General features: G+C 43.5%; 1 protein-coding gene across 1 annotated transcript in view; it reads right to left on the bottom strand.

The window, feature by feature from the left end:
* LOC104985123 (astrotactin-2) overlaps nucleotides 1-18,794 on the bottom strand; it is a 553,919-nt gene that overhangs the window by 167,309 nt on the left and 367,816 nt on the right. Inside the window, exons 10-11 of the mRNA XM_010835130.1 lie at nucleotides 7,421-7,554; nucleotides 5,739-5,887 (exon numbers count right to left, since the gene is read on the bottom strand). Of these exons, the coding sequence (XP_010833432.1) occupies nucleotides 5,739-5,887; nucleotides 7,421-7,554 (283 nt within the window). The remainder of the gene's footprint in view (nucleotides 1-5,738; nucleotides 5,888-7,420; nucleotides 7,555-18,794) is intronic.

The raw sequence follows: 18,794 nt of genomic DNA, 5'->3' as shown, positions 1-18,794 counted from the left end.
CACTTTCTACTCAAGAGAACATGGAACATTCTCCAAGATAGATCACATCTTGGGTCATGAACTAAACCTTGGTATACTTAAGACAACTGAAATTGTATCAAGCATCTTTTTTTTTGGCCACAGCACTATGATATTAGGAATCAATTATGGGAGAAAGAAAGAAAACCTGTAAAAAAAAACCACAAACACATGGAAGCTAAGGAAGATGCTACTGAATGGCCAATGGATCATTGAGGAAATCAAAGAGGAAATCAGAAATACCCAGAAATGGATGGCAGTGAGAACGCGGTGACTCAAAACCTATGGGATGCAGCAAAATTTATTCTAAGAGCGAGGTTCATAGCAATACAATCCCACCTTAAGAACAAGAAATATCTCAAATAAATGACATAACATTGTATCTAAAGCAATTACAGAAAGAACATCAGCAGGAACAGAAGGAAAAAAAAAGTTAGTTAAGGAAAGAAATCATAAAGACAAAAGCAGAAATAAATGAAATAGAAATGAAAACAATAGCAAAGATCAATGAAACTAAAAGCTGACTCTGAGGAAATAAACAAAATTGATAAACCTTTAGCCAAATTCATCAAGAAGAAAAGGGAGAATACTCAAATCAATAAAATTAGAAATGAAAGAGAAATTACAACTAACACCATAGAAATACAAGGATCATAAGAGACTACTACAAGCAATTATATGCCCAAAAAACTGAGCAACCTGGAAGAAATGGACAAATTCTTAGAAAGGAACAACCTTCCAAGACTGAACCAGGAAGAAATATAAAATATGAAAAGACCAATCACAAGTAATGAAATTAAAGCTATGATTAAAAGTCTTCCAGTAAACAAAAGTCCAGGACCAGATGGTTTCAAACACAAATTCTACCAACCATAACTGATTAATAAAAACCATATGATCATTTCAATAGATGAAAAAATAGCTTTTGACAAAATTCAACACCCATTGATGATAAAAACTCTCCAGAAAGTGGGCACAGAGGGAATCGACCTCAGCATAATAAAGGTCATACAGGACAAATCCACAACAAACATAATTCTCAATGGTGAAAAAATTGAAAGCATCTTCTCTAAGATGAAGAATAAGATAAGGATGTTCAGTCTTGCTATTTTTATTCAACATTGTTTTGGAATTCCTAGCCAGGCCAAACAGAGAAGAAAAGAAATAAATCGAATCCAAATTTGAAAAGAAGAAGTAAAACGGTCACTGCTTGCAGATGACATGATACTGTACCTAAAAAATCCTAAAGATGTCACCAGAAAACTACTAGAGCTAATCACTGAATATTGTAAAGTTGTAGGATACAAAATTAATACACAGACATACCTTACATCCCTATGCACTAACAAAGAAATATAAAAAAGAGTAATTTGAAAAAGAAAGAGTAATTAAGGAAACAAACCCATTTCCACTGCAACAAAAAGAATAAAATACCTAGGAATAAACCTGTTTACAGAAGCAAAAGACCTATACTCAGAAAACTGTAAGATACTGATGAAAGAAATCAAAGAGAACACAAACAAATGGAGATATACCACAGAAGAATCAATTCTGTGAAAATGACTATACTAATATTCAAAGCAATCTACAGATTCAGTGCAATCCCTGTCAAGGTACCAAAGGCATTTTTCACAGAATTAGAACATTTTTTAACATTTGTATGGAAACACAAAAGACTCCAAATAACTAAAGCAATCTTCAGAAAGAAAAATGGAGCTAAAGGAACCATGCTCCCTAAGTTCAGACTATACTAAAAACTTACTGTAATCAAGACAGTATGGTACTGGCATAAAAACAAAATTGTGACTCAAGGGAGGATTGAAAACCCAGAGATAAACTCATGCATTGATGTTCACCTAATCTATTACATGACAAAGGAGGAAGGGATATAGACAACCATTTCATAGTAATAAAGGGTTCAATTCATCAAGAGGATATAAAACTTCTAAATGTTTACTCAGTGAATAAGAGCTTCAAAATGCATAAAGTAAAAACTGATAGAACTATAAGGATAAATACATAGATGTATCCACAATCATCATCAGAGGTTTCAATACTACACTTTCAAGTACTGAACAGTAAGAAGACAGAAAATCAAAGAATTCAGAAGACTTGAAAATCACAACCAACAAATCTGATCTAACTGGTATTCACAGAGAAACTCATTGATAAATAGAAGGGTAGACATGATTTTAAACTGGACACTGAAAACAATGATAGACCAAATTTGATGCCATAAAATCAGTCTCAATAAATTTTAAATGATCCAGCAATTCTACTTCTGGGCATTGATTCAGAGAAAATAATAATTCAAAAATATACACACACCTCAATATTCATTGCTGTACTATTTACAGTAGCCAAGACATGGAAGGAATCTACATGTCCATCAACTGATATATGGATTAAAAAAAAAGAGAGATACATACATACAATGGAATATTACTAAGGCATTAAAAATGAAATGATGCATTTGCAGCAACATGAATGGGCCTGGAGATTATCATACTAAGTGAAGTCAGACAAAGACAAATATTATATGATATAATTTATATGCAGAACCTAAACAAAAAACAATACAAATGAACTTATTAACAAAATAGAAACAGAGAACAAACTTTTGGCTATCGGGGGGAAGGATCAGGGAGAGGAAAAGATTGGGAATTTGGAACTGACATGTACACACTGCTATATTTAAAACAGATAATCAACAAGGACCTCGTGCATGACACAGGGAACTCTACCCAGTATTCGGTAATAACCTAAATGGGCAAAGAGCTTGAACATATGTATAACTGAATCGCTTTGCTGTACACCGAAAACACAACTTGTTAATCAACCCTACTCCACTATAAAATAACATAGAAAAATTAGAGATTAAAGTCATAAAAAGCATGTACTCTGACATAGTAGAATCAAATTAAAGCTCGAGGAGAAAGATATCTAAAAAGTCTCCAAATATTTGGAAATTGAGTACCATGCATCTAAAGAGCCCAAGGGTCAAAAAAGAAAACTAAAGGGAAATTAGAATGTCTTACAAGAAAAATCTCAAATCAACAACTTCAGCTACCAAGTTAAAATTAACAACAAAAAAAATAGGAACAAACAAAATCCAAAATAATCAAAAGGAAAAAAACAAAAACACAAACACAACAAAGATCAGAGTAGAAATCAACAAAATGAAAAATAATAGTGAAAATAGGTGAAATTCAACCTGATTCTTTAAGAACATAGGGATTCCCAGGTGGCTCAGTGGTAAAGAATCGGCCTGATAACGCAGGAGACGTAGGAGACACAGGCGTGATTCCTGCGTTGGGAAGATCCCCTGGAGTAGGAAATGGCAACCCACTCCCGTATTCTTCCCTGAAAAATCCCATGGAGAGATGAAAGAAATTACCAATATCAAGAATAAGAGATTGACATCACTATAAATTCCATAAATATTAAAATAATAACAGAATATCACTAACAAGTTTTTTTTTTTTTCCAGTAAATTTTATAATTTACATGACATGGATAAATCCTTTAAAACACACAAGGTACCAAAATCAGTTAAGAAGAAATACATAGCCTGAGTAGCCCTATATCTATCAGAGAATTAAATTAATAATTTAAACCAAGAAAAGTTCCAAGCTCAGATTATTTCACTTGTGAATTCTACCAAACAATTTTTAAAACTATATCACCCAAACTCAGATTCTACCCAAACTCTTTGAGAAAATTAAAAAGAAGAAAGTGTCTTGCAAATTTTTTTGAGAGCCCAGAGTTATGCTGACAGCAACACAGATACAAGCATTACAAGAAAACTACTGATTAAAACCCCTCACAAACAAGAATATAAAACTCTAAATAAAATTTAAACATAACAAATACAACAATATATAAAAAAGATAGTGTATCATGGCTGTGTGGGATTTATTCCAGGAATGCAAGGTTTTTTTTTTTTTATCGTTTGAAGATGTATCAATATAATTTACCATATTAACAAACTAAGCAACATAAACTATGGCACACATAATTCAATATTCATTTTCTAATTAAAGCAAAGCAGCAAACTAGCATTCAGCTTTTTACCATCAAATATAAAAAATAAAGATACAAGCATTGTGTTGGGAGCAAGACAGACCAGTTGTGAGACTTTGGGAAGGTCACAGACCTCTCTGGTATTCATGACTTGATCTATCAAAATAGACTTGGTGATTGTTCGGCGACTACTATCAGCAAAACAGTCACCTAAGAATTTTTACCACTTGCCTCTCTCCCCCTATCCCCAATACCCCATCATCCTTCTAACCACCTCCACCGAAAAATGATTTGAACCCATCCATCTGAATCACAGCACTGTGGGGACAATTTGAACCAACATATCAATTTGAATAACTGTCCATGCACAGAAACAGACGCACAAGAACTAAGGTTTCTAGGTAAATAGAGAGTGTAGCTCCCAGGTGAAGCACAAAAGTAACAAAAAAAATGCTTTGAGGAGGGTCAGAAAGATAGATTCATGTTACTCCTATAACCTCTTCCCCAGGCCTGAGCAGCCCAGTGCAGAGACAGAACCATCCCTATGGAAGTAAAGTGAAGTCGCTCAGTCATGTCCGACTCTTTGCGACTTTCCCTATGGAAGGAAACAGAAAACTGAGGCCCACTCCACCTGCACTCCAGAGTCAGCTCTCATGGCTGCAGGCGGCTCCCAGCAGATGTCTGTGTGGATCCAGGCCTCTGGCTCAACCCAGCAACTGCTGGCTCCAGGGCCCGTGCAGCTTCTGTAGCACCAGGCTCCCTGTGGGCTCCCCTGAACCCAGGTTCCCATGCCACCTTGGCACCTGCCAGCTCCAAAGGCCCCCAGGTGATCTATCCTTGAACCCAGGGTTCCATCTGGGCCCAGCATGAGGTCAGCTAGCACCAACTCCAGATTTCGACCCACCCCAGAACCAGGCTGGCTCCCATGGCCCCAGGCCCCTGACACTCACCAGCGCCAGGCCTGCTCTCGTGGCCCAGCCTCAAGTCCAGCTCCCACAGACCCAGGCTCCCCACCTGCCCTCAGCCAGACCAGCTCTGCAGATCCACCTTCAGGATGAAGCAGCCTCTTGTACACTCTTTAAGAATATTCAAAGCACTCAGGCCTAGAGGAGGAAATGGCAACCCACGCCAGTCTTCTTGCCTCGAGAATCCCATGGACAGAAGGGTCACAAAGAGTCGGAGACAACTGAGCGACTGGCCACAAAGCACTCAGGAGCCACTTTTCCCATCTTCTTCCGCAGGTCTGGGTGATTTCCATATCCTCCACCCCAACACGAAAGACAACTGTCTCAGGACATCACAGTGGAAACGGGAATCCCTCGAATGTCTTTATCTCAGTCCCAGAGATAACATATTCACAGATCAAGGTCTTCAAAAAAGGTAACCTGTAGACCCTTCCAAGTAGAAAAGGTCAGATCCTTGTTTGAATTAACTAACACCTTAGTATACGACTTTGAGGATCCAACTTAGAGACTCAGAATTTTCTTTCCAAGTACAAATTGCTACCTTCCCCTGCTGAAAATCACACCAAAAGCACACAGGTGTGGGCATGAGGTCACAGACACCAAACAATGACACTTCCCGATGCCTTCTCAGTTCAGAAAACACCAAGTGTGCAGAGATATTTAGATAATCCCAGTTGCCCTCCTCTGTCACACCATCTCAACAAAAGAGGAAGCCTTGGGCTTTCTACTTACCCGTGTAGAGGTCTGTATCTGTGTACTCGTCCACTTTCTTGTGCTGCAGAATATAGTCAGAAACCTTGGTCCCAATAGCTGGCTGAACGTCCACCCACTCCAAGGAGACCACGGTGCTGGAGGGCTCTACTGTTGGGGAGAGCCGCAGCCTGGGGGGATGACAGGGAAGGTGGGGTTTTTTTGCCAGCCAGTACTGTCTGGGCCCCAAGGAAGTGTGCATGTGTCCAGATTAAAAGTGTGGGTTTCAGTCTGGTTTCAAACTTGGATTCAACCCACCAGTAACCCTTTGCATATACTTAGGCAACTAATCTCACCTCTTTCAGCCTCTGTCTCCTTGTTTATAACGGGGATAAGAAGAGCTACCCTTCAGGATCCATGTGGAATCCAGTAAATTAATCCAAGTGCACAGTACGTGCCCACAGAAAATCGATTAGCTTGCCATTTGTTTAAATTATTTCTCCATGATGCTTCATTGTCAATTAAATTGGCAGTGCCTTCAAATACAGTATCTTCCAGCGTCCCTGACATTCTCTTCAGTCCCCCAGTATATCAGTCAATGTTTCACTATCCTTAAATCAATAACCCCTCACAGAGGGCAGGAATCCTTTTATAAAGGAAGAAATAACAGAATGCTCGAAGGTGAGAACGGGGAGGGTCCTTTGAGAGAAAAAGTGCAATCCCTTCATTTCATAGAAGTAAAAGCAAGGTCCAGAAAAGAGAACGCTCTGCATAAAGTCACACAGCAAGCTGGGGACAGAAACACGACGGTGACTTTCCATGTCCCCCAGCCCAGACTCCTTCTCTCTTTCCACCATAGCCGCCAACTCTTCAATGACTGTCTCACAAGGGATCCTCAGTATTGGTTCCTGCCCTGATTTCCTCTGCTCCCCACTCCACCCTCCTTCTTAACCTTACTCCCCTAATCGTGATGACCTTTCTCTACTTCCTCAAATGGTGAATTTCCCGGGTCAGGGCTTTCCCAGGCGCTCTGTCTTTTTCTTGAACCATGTCTGTTGCCATTGGCTGCCTGACAAGCCTGACTCTAATTCAGGTCTTCTCAGAGAGGCTTCCAGGCTATCTCCCTCTCCTCCAACTACAGCCTCCCCGTTTTGTTCTCTCCATTAGCACATCTTTTCTTTTTCTCTCATGTTTTCATTATTTAAACATTTAAATGGTACGCTGCTTCTGTTTTTGCTTTGCCATCTGTCCCCTTCCCTAAATGGTCAGCTCCCTAAGTGCATACACTGGGCCTGTCTTGCTCATTAGTGAATTCTCCAGTGTCTGACACATAGCAGGTGTTCAAAACTTATTTGTTGAATGAATGAATAACAGAAGCTCCTTAGAAAAGGTCCTACCCTTTCTTTATCTCAGTAGCCCTGGTGGTCAACACGGGACCTGACAAAGCAGTAGTTGGCATCCAGTAAACTTTTGCCGAATGGATGGGATAAAAGAAGTAACGATGGATGGCTTGGTGCTATTAAAATAGCACATGCTGCAGTGTAAGCGTCTACCCCTGAGCCACGATTTTGTTCTGCCAAAGCTCCGTGCTTTTGCATAGGAGGAAGCAGGCCCCCAGAGACTTCAGGCCTCTGGTGAAGCACCCTGAGAGGAGAAGCAAGCCATGGCCTGGGCTGGCAGGACAGGCGTATGAGCTTGTGGAAAGGGGGCCCATACATACGTACACCGGCTGCGGGAGGGGGCTGCAGTTGGGGAGCCCACTGGCGTCGAAGGCGCTGAGGTCACACCTGCACCAGTCATCAATCACATCCCCTTTCCCCGAGCACCAGTAAGAGCTCATCAGTGCACTCCTGAAGGCCTGGAACAAAGGAGAACAAAAGAGAGGATGATGACAATGGTGGAGAGTAGAGAGTCAGTCCCAGAAGCCACGCCGGTAGTGGCCCGAGCTTCAGAACTGTCCTCCTGGGCGCAGGGCACCATCTCCTGCCTAAGGCCCTAGCATTCTAGCACCAGGTTCTTCTGTGTTGAGTCATTCCCTACCCAGTAGCAGAGTGATCACTGAGGCAGAACAGTAATAGCATCCCGTGAGATCCTCCCCTGGGCCTGACACTCCACCTAGGCTGACTTATTTCACCTTCACTAGCCCACACAATAGCTATAATAAAAAATAACTCTTATTATCTCCCATTCTACCAACTGGAAAACTGAGACACAGAAGGTAAGTCATTTGTCTGAGGTTCTGGTAACTGAAGGGAGCTCGTAACTGATGGAGCTGGGATCTGATCCAAGGCGGTCTGGCTCCAAACCCTGCCCTCTTTAATACCTCAGCACACTGCTTGCTGTAGGAGTCTGACCACCTCACCATGCTGCTTATAAACCTTCAGAGACTCCTCAGAGCCCTCAGGACAAACTCTAAATCCCTTGCTCTAGCTCCTGACCACCTCCATGGTCTCATCTCTCACCACTCCTGATTTTCCTTTGCATGCTACCATCCACACTTATGCAACCATTACCATGGCCATCAACACTGAATTCCTGTCTAGGAAAAGTGTTTTCTAAATCAGGAGATAGCAAAGCATTTCTGCAAAGGACCAAATAGTAAATATTTCTGGCTTTATGGCCAGTCTCTGCCACAATTACTTAACTCTGCCTTTGCAGCATGAAAGCAACATAAACGATAGTTTAAATGAATGGGCATGTTTGAGTTCCAGTAAAACTTTATTTACAAAGACAGCTGACAGGCTTGATTCATTCTGAAGGTCACTGGTTTGCTGACCCTTGTTCTAAGTGGTGATCAATGTTCTATTTAATTACAATGTGCTTTACTGTCTCTTGCTCTTTTTTAAAAAAACACACCCTGTCCTCTCTACTGGAATACTTTCAACTCCACCACCATCTTGGAAACCAATTTGCTCTTTTGTTCTCAAATACACCCTTCTTTTCTATGGGAACCTTACCTTGACTTTAAGCCTGGAAGCAGGTTTCTCTTCCAGACACCACAGCGTGCTGCATCACAGCTAACCAACACATTCATTTGCCCGTCTCACCCAACAGACTCTGATCTCACCAAGAACACAGGCCACGCCTTATCCACATGAGTCTTCTCATGAGACTGAGAACACTTATTCGGTTAAGATTTATTAAATAAATTAATGGACACTGAAAAACTGATCATAACGCTTAGGCTCAGATGTGCTTTCTGCTTTGCGTGTGCGCTCAGGCACTCAGTCGTGTCTGACTCTTCATGACCCCGTGGCCTGTGGCCTGCCAGGCTCCTCTGTCCATGGGATTTCCTAGGCGAGAATACTGGAGTGGGTGCCATTTCCTTCTCCAGGATCTTCCTGACCCGGGGATAGAACCCACATCTCCTGCACTGGCAGGTGGATTCTTTACCACTGAGCCGCCTGGGAAGCTCCATGCTTTCTGCTTTAATCGCTCCATCTGTACTGCCATTGCATGGCACTGGGGATTCAGAATGTCTGACAGCTCTTCTTTAAACTTGGGGATTCCAGAGAGTGTTGATCTTTTATTCTTTGCCAGGTAACAGGTTCCACATGCTTTCTTCCTTTCTCTTTTCTTTAATGATTTTTTACTTTCTGTGTACTTTTTAAAGCTTCCCAACACCTACTACTAAGGACACTTGATTACCCAGGTGACACTTTTTGCATCTTGCATTGGTCAAAAGACTCAAGCACAGCACATTCGTGTAAAGTGGGTGTGTCCCCTTAGCAAAGAACACAGACCTAGAAGGAGAAGACGTGCAACAGGAACACTATCGTGTGAGCCTCCAACACAGTCCTCTCAAGGCTTCTGATGAGAAGGCTTCGATTATTCCTGCCCTATGTCCTTTCTCATATTCTCTCCTAAGGGATGAAGAAATGATCTAATGTCTCCCGAATTAAGAATAGCGACCCAAAGAAATAAAAAAGAACTATAATACAAGCTAACGTCCATGGGGTTGCAAAAGAGTCGGACACGACCAAAGTGACTTAGCGTGCACGCACGGTGTTCAGGAAGCACCTAGCCACACAGTGTAAGATACTTTAAGGGAATTAAAGGGGAATTTTCACAACGGTCCTGAGAAACAGACTCTACGATCTTCATTTACAGGTGAGGACTAGGAATCAGAGCAGTGAAGTAGTATTCCCAAGATCACACAGCAAGCGGATGATGAAAAGAGAATCCCAACCCAGACCTCTGTGACTCAGAATTATAGGTCTTTTCTACTTAACTACTTGGGATAGTGGGGTTGGTTCCAAGTAGGATTGCCAGACTCAGTAAATAAAAACACAGGATGCCAACTTAAACTAAAAATTCCCAATGAACAACTTTTAAAGTATAAATATATCCCATTCATTGTTTGTATATAATTTATGTGGGTCAGAGTCTGGCACACAACAATAGCATTGTCCTTACTAAGGTTTGATATTGCTACATTACCTAAAGTTGGCTTCCCTGGTGTCTCAGACTGTAAAGAATCTGCCTGCCCGTGCAGGAGACCCAGGTTCCATTCTTGGGTTAGAACAATCTCTTGGAGAAGGAAATGGCAACCCACTCCAGTATTCTTGCCTGAAGAATTCCATGGACAGAGGAGCCTGGCAGGCTACAGTCCACGGGGTCACAAAGAGTCTGACACGACTGAGTGACTAACACTTGCCTACAAGTCAACTGATGTTAGGAATAAACGTCTGTTCTCCTTCAGCACCAGAGGGGGGCGCTCTCGTGAGGGCAGAAACCAGGTGGGCTGGCAGGAGGTCACTGTCAGACTTTCTCCTTCCTCCATTCGCAGTTTCCCCCTTACTTGAATTAGCATGTAAAACTGCTCGTGGCTTATGATCCTGTAACATCTCCAGCTACAGCTAAGGGCTTCATTATCACAATGGGGAAATCCAGAGGCACGGGTGAAAGTGACACAGATGGCAACAGCTTGCCCTGGACTCCAGCAAAGGGAGGAGGGAGAACATCCTGTTTTGCGTATGTGTTTTGTTTTGGTGTGTGTGTAATCAATGGTCACTGGGGCTTGTGAAAAACAAAACAGGAAATCTCTCTGGACTTTGTGAGTTTCACCATCCAAGCAGCTCTTGGGAAGAAACCCTGCCTGTGGATCTCCACATCCACTGGCTCTTTCCCAAACCCTGGGGAACAGAATGGGGACTGCAGCGACGGCCAGGCAAACCGTGGACAGAGCTCAAACGCATGCTGATAAAAGGCCTGCTTCAGACAGGGAGCCCTTGCAAGGCAGCAGGAGCCAACATGCGTCAGCTCAGGTCCACACTTCCTTATGTCTCCAGTGCTTGCAACACTTCATCCCAAATCCAAATAGATCCCGAGGGAGAAGCAGCATAGAATGTTCCAGCTTCCAGGGACTCTGTAAATCATCTAATTGAATCCGTTTTGCAGATGCACATACAGTGGCCCAGAAAGGCTAGCTGGCTCATTCATGGCGATAGAGCAACTTAGCGGTGAAATGACTCTGTTCCTCCATTTAATCCTCAAAATTTCCCTTTGAGATAGGTGTCCTATCTCCATTCACAGATACGTGGAGGAGTAGGGATTTGAACTGAAGTCCATCTGAATTCTGGCAACCTTGACTACCTCTGGTCACACAGGAACAATAAATGCCAAGATTTCATCCAAAACATCCTTTTCAGCTGCTCGGCTTGTACCACGTGCTTCTGTGGTGTTCGTGTGTGTGCATGTGTGTGTGTCTGCGTGTGTTCTCAGAGGAAAATAAAACTTTACACTGGAGGCATTGTTGACTCTTAGCATTTGAGTAAATGAAGGGACTTAAGAAACAAATCCTGTCCTTAATACAGGGCTAAGGGTTACATTTGCATGGCCATTTGTTTTCATGACAATGAAGGCTTGCTCACTGCTAGCGAATGTTTCCAACTTCTGGCTAATTAGCTAGCAAACCAAGCCCGGCAGGATGAGAAAACAGCCACAAAAATGTTAAGCAATCAAAATAAACAGGGATTTATTCCTGACCCTGTTGTTACTTCTCTAGTTGAACTCAGCATAAGTTATTTCTCCCATTAAGCCTCAATGTCTCCATCTGTAGAATGAGGACACAGAAGCTTTATTTTAAAAGGTTTAATTCCCTGAACTTCCTCCTCCGTACCATGTGCCATCTAGATGCTAAGAAAGGTGATGAACAAGACCTAGTCACTCCAGAGGACTTGACTTACCTGTGCTCAGTCGTGTCTGACTCTTTGCGACCCCATGGACTGTAGCCCACCAGGCTCCTCTGTCCATGGAATTCTCCAGGCAAAAACACTGGAGTGGATTGCTATTTCCTCCTCCAGGGAATCTTCCCGACCCAGGGACTGAACCCACGTCTCTTTTGTCTCCTGCACTGGCAGGCAGATTCATTACTACTGGGCCACCTGGGAAGCCCTCCTGGGAACTGCAAAGGACTCACAGTCTAATGATGAAGACATACACAATTACAATTAATATGGTTCAACTGTTATGAAGTAACTCAGGCCAGAGGTTTATGGAAATGCAAAGGAAGAGGACTTTCCAGCTCTAAAAATTCTGACAATGTCTTAGGAATCTTAAACTTCAAGATGACACTCCATATTTAAGATAGATGCTTGGGATCATCTATATATAATGGAAAGTCACTAAGCCAATGAATTAAATTCCATATTCTATACTTACGGTGGCTATGTTTTCCATTGACAGTTATACTCAGGGGCTGACACCAAGTCTGCTACTTTTGACACTGAGATGGTTCTAGTTTGTGTAACCACAAAGATGCCCTGATCTTCTCACTCAAGTCTTGATGAATATGTTATATTCAGTATTAATAAGCGTGGTTTTGAGGCTGTTCAAGCCATACTGGTTAAGGAGATGAAAGGCCTTCTAGAGACAAAGGAATAGACTACCTTTTTACCCCCAGGTTCCCTATTCGTGCCTGATACAGTCTCTAGCAGGTAACATAAGTCAGCCAATATTTGTTAAATTGAATTAAAAGTTCACATGGAATTCTGAATGACATGAACCAAGTTTATAAATGATATCATACTACTACTACTACTAAGTCGCTTCAGTCATGTCCGACTCTGTGAGACCCCATAGACGGCAGCCCACCAGGCTCTGCCATCCCTGGGATTCTCCAGGCAAGAACACTGGAGTGGGTTGCCATTTCCTTCTCCAATGCATGAAAGGGAAAAGTGAAAGTGAAGTCGCTCAGTCATGTCCAACTCTTAGTGACCCCATGGACTGCAGCTTACCAGGCTCCTCTGTCCATGTGATTTTCCAGGCAAGAGAACTGGAGTGGGGTGCCATTGCCTTCTCCGATATCATAAAGCCAGGTAAACGTGTATGTGTGATGCTCTCCTTCCCCTAAGATTACTTGTATCTCACATGGATTTGGTACCTCCAAGCCAGAAACTGGGGGGTTACTCTGGGCTCCTCCCTCTACCTCATATGTCTCAAACCAACTTCTCTCACCTGACCCCACAGCTGTCTTACTGGTGTGGGTGAGTAATGCCTCTTCTCTAGGCAACTGTCATAAACTCAACTAGCCTTCCAGCTCCGACATTTCCCAGCACATCCTCTCCCAGCTTTCTAAAACATCACTGCTACTCCACCCACCTTACTTGCTGCTGCTGCTGCTGCATCGCTTCAGTCGTGTCCGACTCTGTGCAACCCCATAGACGGCAGCCCACCAGGCTCCGCCATCCCTGGGATTCTCCAGGCAAGAACACTGGAGTGGGTTGCCATTTCCTTCTCCAATGCATGAAAGGGAAAAGTGAAAGTGAAGTCACTCAGTTGTGTCCGACTCTTTGCGACCCCATGGACTGCAGCCTACCAGGCTCCTCCATCCATAGGATTTTCCAGGCAAGAATACTGGAGTGGGTGGCCATTGCCTTCTCCACACCTTGCTTGAACCCCTTCAAAAGCTCCACCACATTCTGGTCGAGGCCTCTACTTCTTAATCTTTCAAAGTCCTCTGCTGTTCATCCTGTGGCTCTTCTCCCATCTCCTCCTCACCATTGCTGCTCTAGGCGCCAGCATACAGGATCTTACAGGAGTGCACTGCTTCATACCAAGCCTTTCCTCATACTCTCTCTTTGATCTAAAATGCCCTTTCCCCACTTATGTTTCCTTGCTAAAATCCAGGGCATGTTTTGTTCACCAGGATCCTATCACACTTGGGAGATTCTCTCTCTCCTCTCATTCAATTTTTGCACATTTCACATTCTCTTGAAATTTGCTTGTTTATGTGCACTTCTTGCTTATCAGGCTGGGAACACTTCCAAGCCAAGGTAATATATTTGATTCATCTCTCTCTCCCCCCAGCTGCAAGCAAAGGAGTCAACATATCATAGGGTCCCAAAAACATGTGTTAAATTCCATAGATATAAGTAATAGGATGCTTGGCCAAAGAATGAATGTGTATACTTGCTGTTTTTCTTTTTCCAGCAAAAGAGATGACAGCAATGCAACTGATCACCTTAAAAACATTAAGTTTCTCTGGAGTCACTGAAAAGAGGGTTGGGGTGGGTTTGCTGGTAGAATGCCTTTTGGAGACATTTGGGATTACAGCTTGGAGGAGGGTAAGTGGATACCTGTTTGCCCTGGAAGTACTCAGATCTAAAGTAAGATGCTAATAGGGCCCAAGAGAGAGATGGGAGGAAAGGGGGTGGTTGGCATTCTAGTTTTGTAGGGAGATTAGTACCTGAGCCCATGTTGACCATGTTTAATTGGTCAGGAGGAGCTAGGATGGATGGGCATGGAAGGGTTAAGGAAGGCATCGGAGCAGGGCTTGTGCAGAGACAGAAATAGTATTTTAGAGCCTGGCCTGGACCTCTTAGATAGGATCTACCTGAGCCGCCTGCCATACAGCCATCTGCACACCCCCTAGAGTGTCTACAGGAAATGTCCATCACTCGTTGTCCTGGTAGCTGCAGGACTTGGAAACCAGAGGCTGGAGACCAGAGGCTATCGCCCCCATTCTTTGTGGAAAAAAATAAGTGATGCTGGTATGTCCTGACAGTGAGGAGATTAACTGGTCATCTTGTTACTAATCAATGGGTACATACTTAAACAGATATGTGAGAACATGTTTGGGAAGAGAAGTGGTTAACGTTAGTTGATTTTAATCTCTTATTCCCAAACAGAGTAGGAAGGCAGTTGTGATGACTTAAAACATGACCCTAAACATCTTTGACATGTTCCTCCGCATAAGGCGGGATCCAGGTTCTCTCCCCTTGAGTCTGTGCTCTACACCTGCTTACCAAACTACTGCTGCTTCAATTTCTGGGCTCAGGTTTTCCGAAGCTGGCAGCTTCCATGTCATGTCTTTTGGAATGTTCACTCTTAGAGTCCAACTGCCGTGCTGTGAGGAAGCCCAGACAACATGGAGAGGCCACGAGTAGGTACTGTACCAAGAGACCCAGCTGAGGTCCCAGCCAGTAGCCAGGTTCACCTGCCACATGGGTGAGCCACAGAGACCCTGTGACTGCAGCCACAAGAGGGAACCAAGTCAGAACTGCCCAGCAAGGACTTCCCTGGTGGGTACAGTGGGTGAGAATCCGCCTGCTGATACAGGGGACGCAGGTTCAAGCCCTGGCCCAGGAAGATTGCCCATACTGTGGAGCAACTACAGCCTGTGAGCCACAACTACAGAGCTCGCATGCCTAGAGCCTGTGCTCCGCAAGAGAAGCCACTGCAACGAGAGGTCCGTGCACCGAGATGAAGGCGAGCCCCCACTCGCCGCAACTAGAGAAAGGGTGTGTGCAGCCAGGAAGACCTAGCACAACCAAAAAATAATTAAAAAAAAAAAAAAAACAAACTGACCAGCTCAGCCCAGTCACCCCCAGAACCATTAGAGACAATAATAAAATGATCATCATTTTAAGCTGCCAATTTTGGGGATTGCACAGGAATACATAACTGAACAGAGGTAATTCACGTCTGAATAATCCTGAAAGGTTACTGAGAACAGTCAGAATTAGGGAGCAGCTGAGCAAAGGGAAGTAGAAACAAACTACGTACTGATCCCAGGAGCTAGAGAGAGCTCTGAAGTGCTGACACACGTTCTCACTGCACAGATCCCTGGCACTCCAGACCTGAAAGAGTCCTGGGAGGTGAGACTGGCCTTCACAACTGCGCAGACGAGGTGGCCCCAAAGGAAAAGTGACTTGTCCAAGTTTACACCACACACCTGGCAGAAAACAAACTAAGGTCTTCAAATCAACTAATATTCACTATACAAGGCTGCCAACCTTTGGAACTCGGTTCAAGCCACCAAGTTCTTAGGCTGTTAGATAGGAAACAAATATAATAGCAACATTTACTGAGAGTGTGGTGAGCACTTTAATGTACATCATCTCATTCAATCCTGTCCATAGCCTTATGAAGCAGGTTCTACTGTTACTGTCCCCGTTTTGTAGATGAGGAAACTGAGGTTGGAAGCGTGAAATAGCCTATTCAAAGTCATCCAGCTAAAAAGGGTAGAACAAGGATTTGAACTCAGGTCCTTTGATCCTATCATCATGAACAATATTCTTACTCACTAGAGGATATTAGTAATAGCACTTAACATTTATTGCATGCTCGTGTGTGTTCAGTCACTCAGTCATTCATGTCTGACTCTTTGCTTACTACAAGCCAAGCACTGTTCTAAATGCTTTACATGTATTATTTCTCACAATAACCCTAAGTACTTTAGATGTATTAACTCATTTAATTCTCCCAACAACCTGAGAGGTAGGCATGATTATCATGTTCCGTGTTACACTTATGCCCAAGATCCCGGGGCTAGGAAGTGGTGTGGTCAGGATTTGAAGCCAGAAAGTCTAGCTCTAGAGCCGGTGCTCTGAAATGCAAAGCCTCCAAACACATAATCTAATGGAGACCATCCATTTTTTTTAAATGCTAAGTTCTTGATTCCATTTAACATATACTGAAATTTTTCACTGAACCTATGGGAATGGGCCGATGAAAATGCAATAGATAACTATCACCTACATTTGAGTCACATGTCAGCAATCTTATATAGTTCAATGCAACAGAAGTCAGAGGACTAACTAGTCTCACAGGAAGGGGCCATAGAGCATGAGTGCTTCAGACAGGAGAATCCCAGGGAGCTCTAGCATTTTCTGCCTAACTTGCTGTGTGACCTGAGTAAGTCAGTTACCCTCTCTGGGCCTTATCGTCACCTGTATTTGCTTCAGCTTGGACATACATCCCAGAACACGGCTGCTTCTAATCATTATGTGATTTGTCTTCTGGATAAAGCTGTTCACAATTCTGTCACCCCCTTTAACACTTCCCATTGTAGACAAACTACCTGGGACCCCTTAAAGGTCCATGCCAGTAGGCAAAACTACGGAGGCAGCAAAAGCGTCAGCGGTCGGCAGGGGTGAGGGGGGAGGGAAGAGGGAATGGGGGAGTACAGTAGATTTCAGGGCAGTTACCCTATTCCGTAGGACACTATTACAGTGGATTCATGTCATCGTGTATTTGTCAGGACTCACAGAACGCACACCAAGAGTGGATCTTCATGTAAACTGTGGGCTTCGGGTGTTAATGATGTGTCAGTGCCAGCTCACGCTTGTAAACGTGCACTACTGTAGTGCGGTATGACAATGGTGGGGAAGACGGCATGTGGGAAAAACAGGGAGCATACAGGGACTCTCTGCCCTTTACACCGAGGGTTTTCCTGGGAATGTCTATCTGCTCTAAAAAGTAAAGCCTACCGCAAAACTCCAGCAGTGAGCATCCTCTCTGTAGAAGACAGCCCAGATGCTGAGCATGCCACTGACGGTCTTCAAGGAAGGGCAGGAGGGGGATAAAGAAGACAGACACCTATTACGCTCTTCTTCACTCTAGGTCTGGTGCTAGGGCTCTGTTAGCTTCTGTAAGACTCCTAGCAACCTGTAGATACGGCAGCTCTTCCTGTTCCCAGTCATCCTTACAGATGAGCACGTGTAGGGTCAGAGAAGACAGCCCAGCCCAAGTCCCCCAGATCGAATGCAGCAGAGCAGAGGCTCCCACACTTTGTCCCTGGACCTCCCTTACCCCACCCCTCCATTTCAGCCTCTGAGTCAGAGCCCCCCACTCACAAGACCACACAGTAAAGGCATACTAATGGGCAAGGACCCATTTCCTGTATGAGAACCTGTGCAGCTCCATCTATGGCTCTATAAATCACAGGAATGACACCTAATTTCCCCTGTCAGGATAAACTACGCTTTCCAAGCCTCTCACGCCTGAAGGATGAGAGCCTAACAGAAGTGCTTGTTAATTTGGGTGACACAGGGAAGACATTGAGAGGTGGCCAGACCCCTTCTTACCACACTTACCTCTGCTAAATGAAAAACTATTAAAGAAATAAATACACAACCCACTGAGATGCTGCTGCATGGGGCTCTGTCAGCTGTCTGTTTCCCAAGATGTACAGAGAAGAGATGATAGGATTATATGATCCTCAGGCAGAGAGCTATTTTTCCTGTCAGTTCACTCTATATTTTAGCTCTCATCCATCTCAGGTAGAAGATGAAGTGTTGGGTTTTAAAGCATTAAAAGTAACAAGGAGCATTGCTGAGCAACGTACATGCCAGACACAGTGCTCAGTGTTCGGCGTGAGGAGTCATTTTCATCTGCATGGCAATGCCATGGCTCGGGTACTTCCATCACTCCCATTAAACAGAGCAGTGGCCACAGGTCTGGAAAAGGTCAGTTTTCATTCCAATCCCAAAGAAAGGCAATGCCAAAGAATGCTCAAACTACCACACAATTGCACTCATCTCACACACTAGTAAAGTAATGCTTAAAATTCTCCAAGCCAGGCTTCAGCAATATGTGAACCGTAAACTTCCTGATGTTCAAGCTGGTTTTAGAAAAGGCAGAGGAACCAGAGATCAAATTGCCAACATCTGCTGGATCATGGAAAAAGCAAGAGAGTTCCAGAAAAACATCTATTTCTGCTTTATTGACTATGCCAAAGCCTTTGACTGTGTGGATCACAATAAACTGTGGAAAATTCTGAAAGAGATGGGAATACCAGACCACTTGATCTGCCTCTTGAGAAACCTATATGCAGGTCAGGAAGCAACAGTTAGAACTGGACATGGAACAGAT

Source organism: Bison bison, unplaced genomic scaffold, assembly GCF_000754665.1.
Source record: "Bison bison bison isolate TAMUID 2011002044 unplaced genomic scaffold, Bison_UMD1.0 scf7180017864039, whole genome shotgun sequence".
Lineage (NCBI taxonomy): Eukaryota > Metazoa > Chordata > Mammalia > Artiodactyla > Bovidae > Bison > Bison bison.
This window is presented reverse-complemented; position numbering and strand designations above follow the sequence as displayed.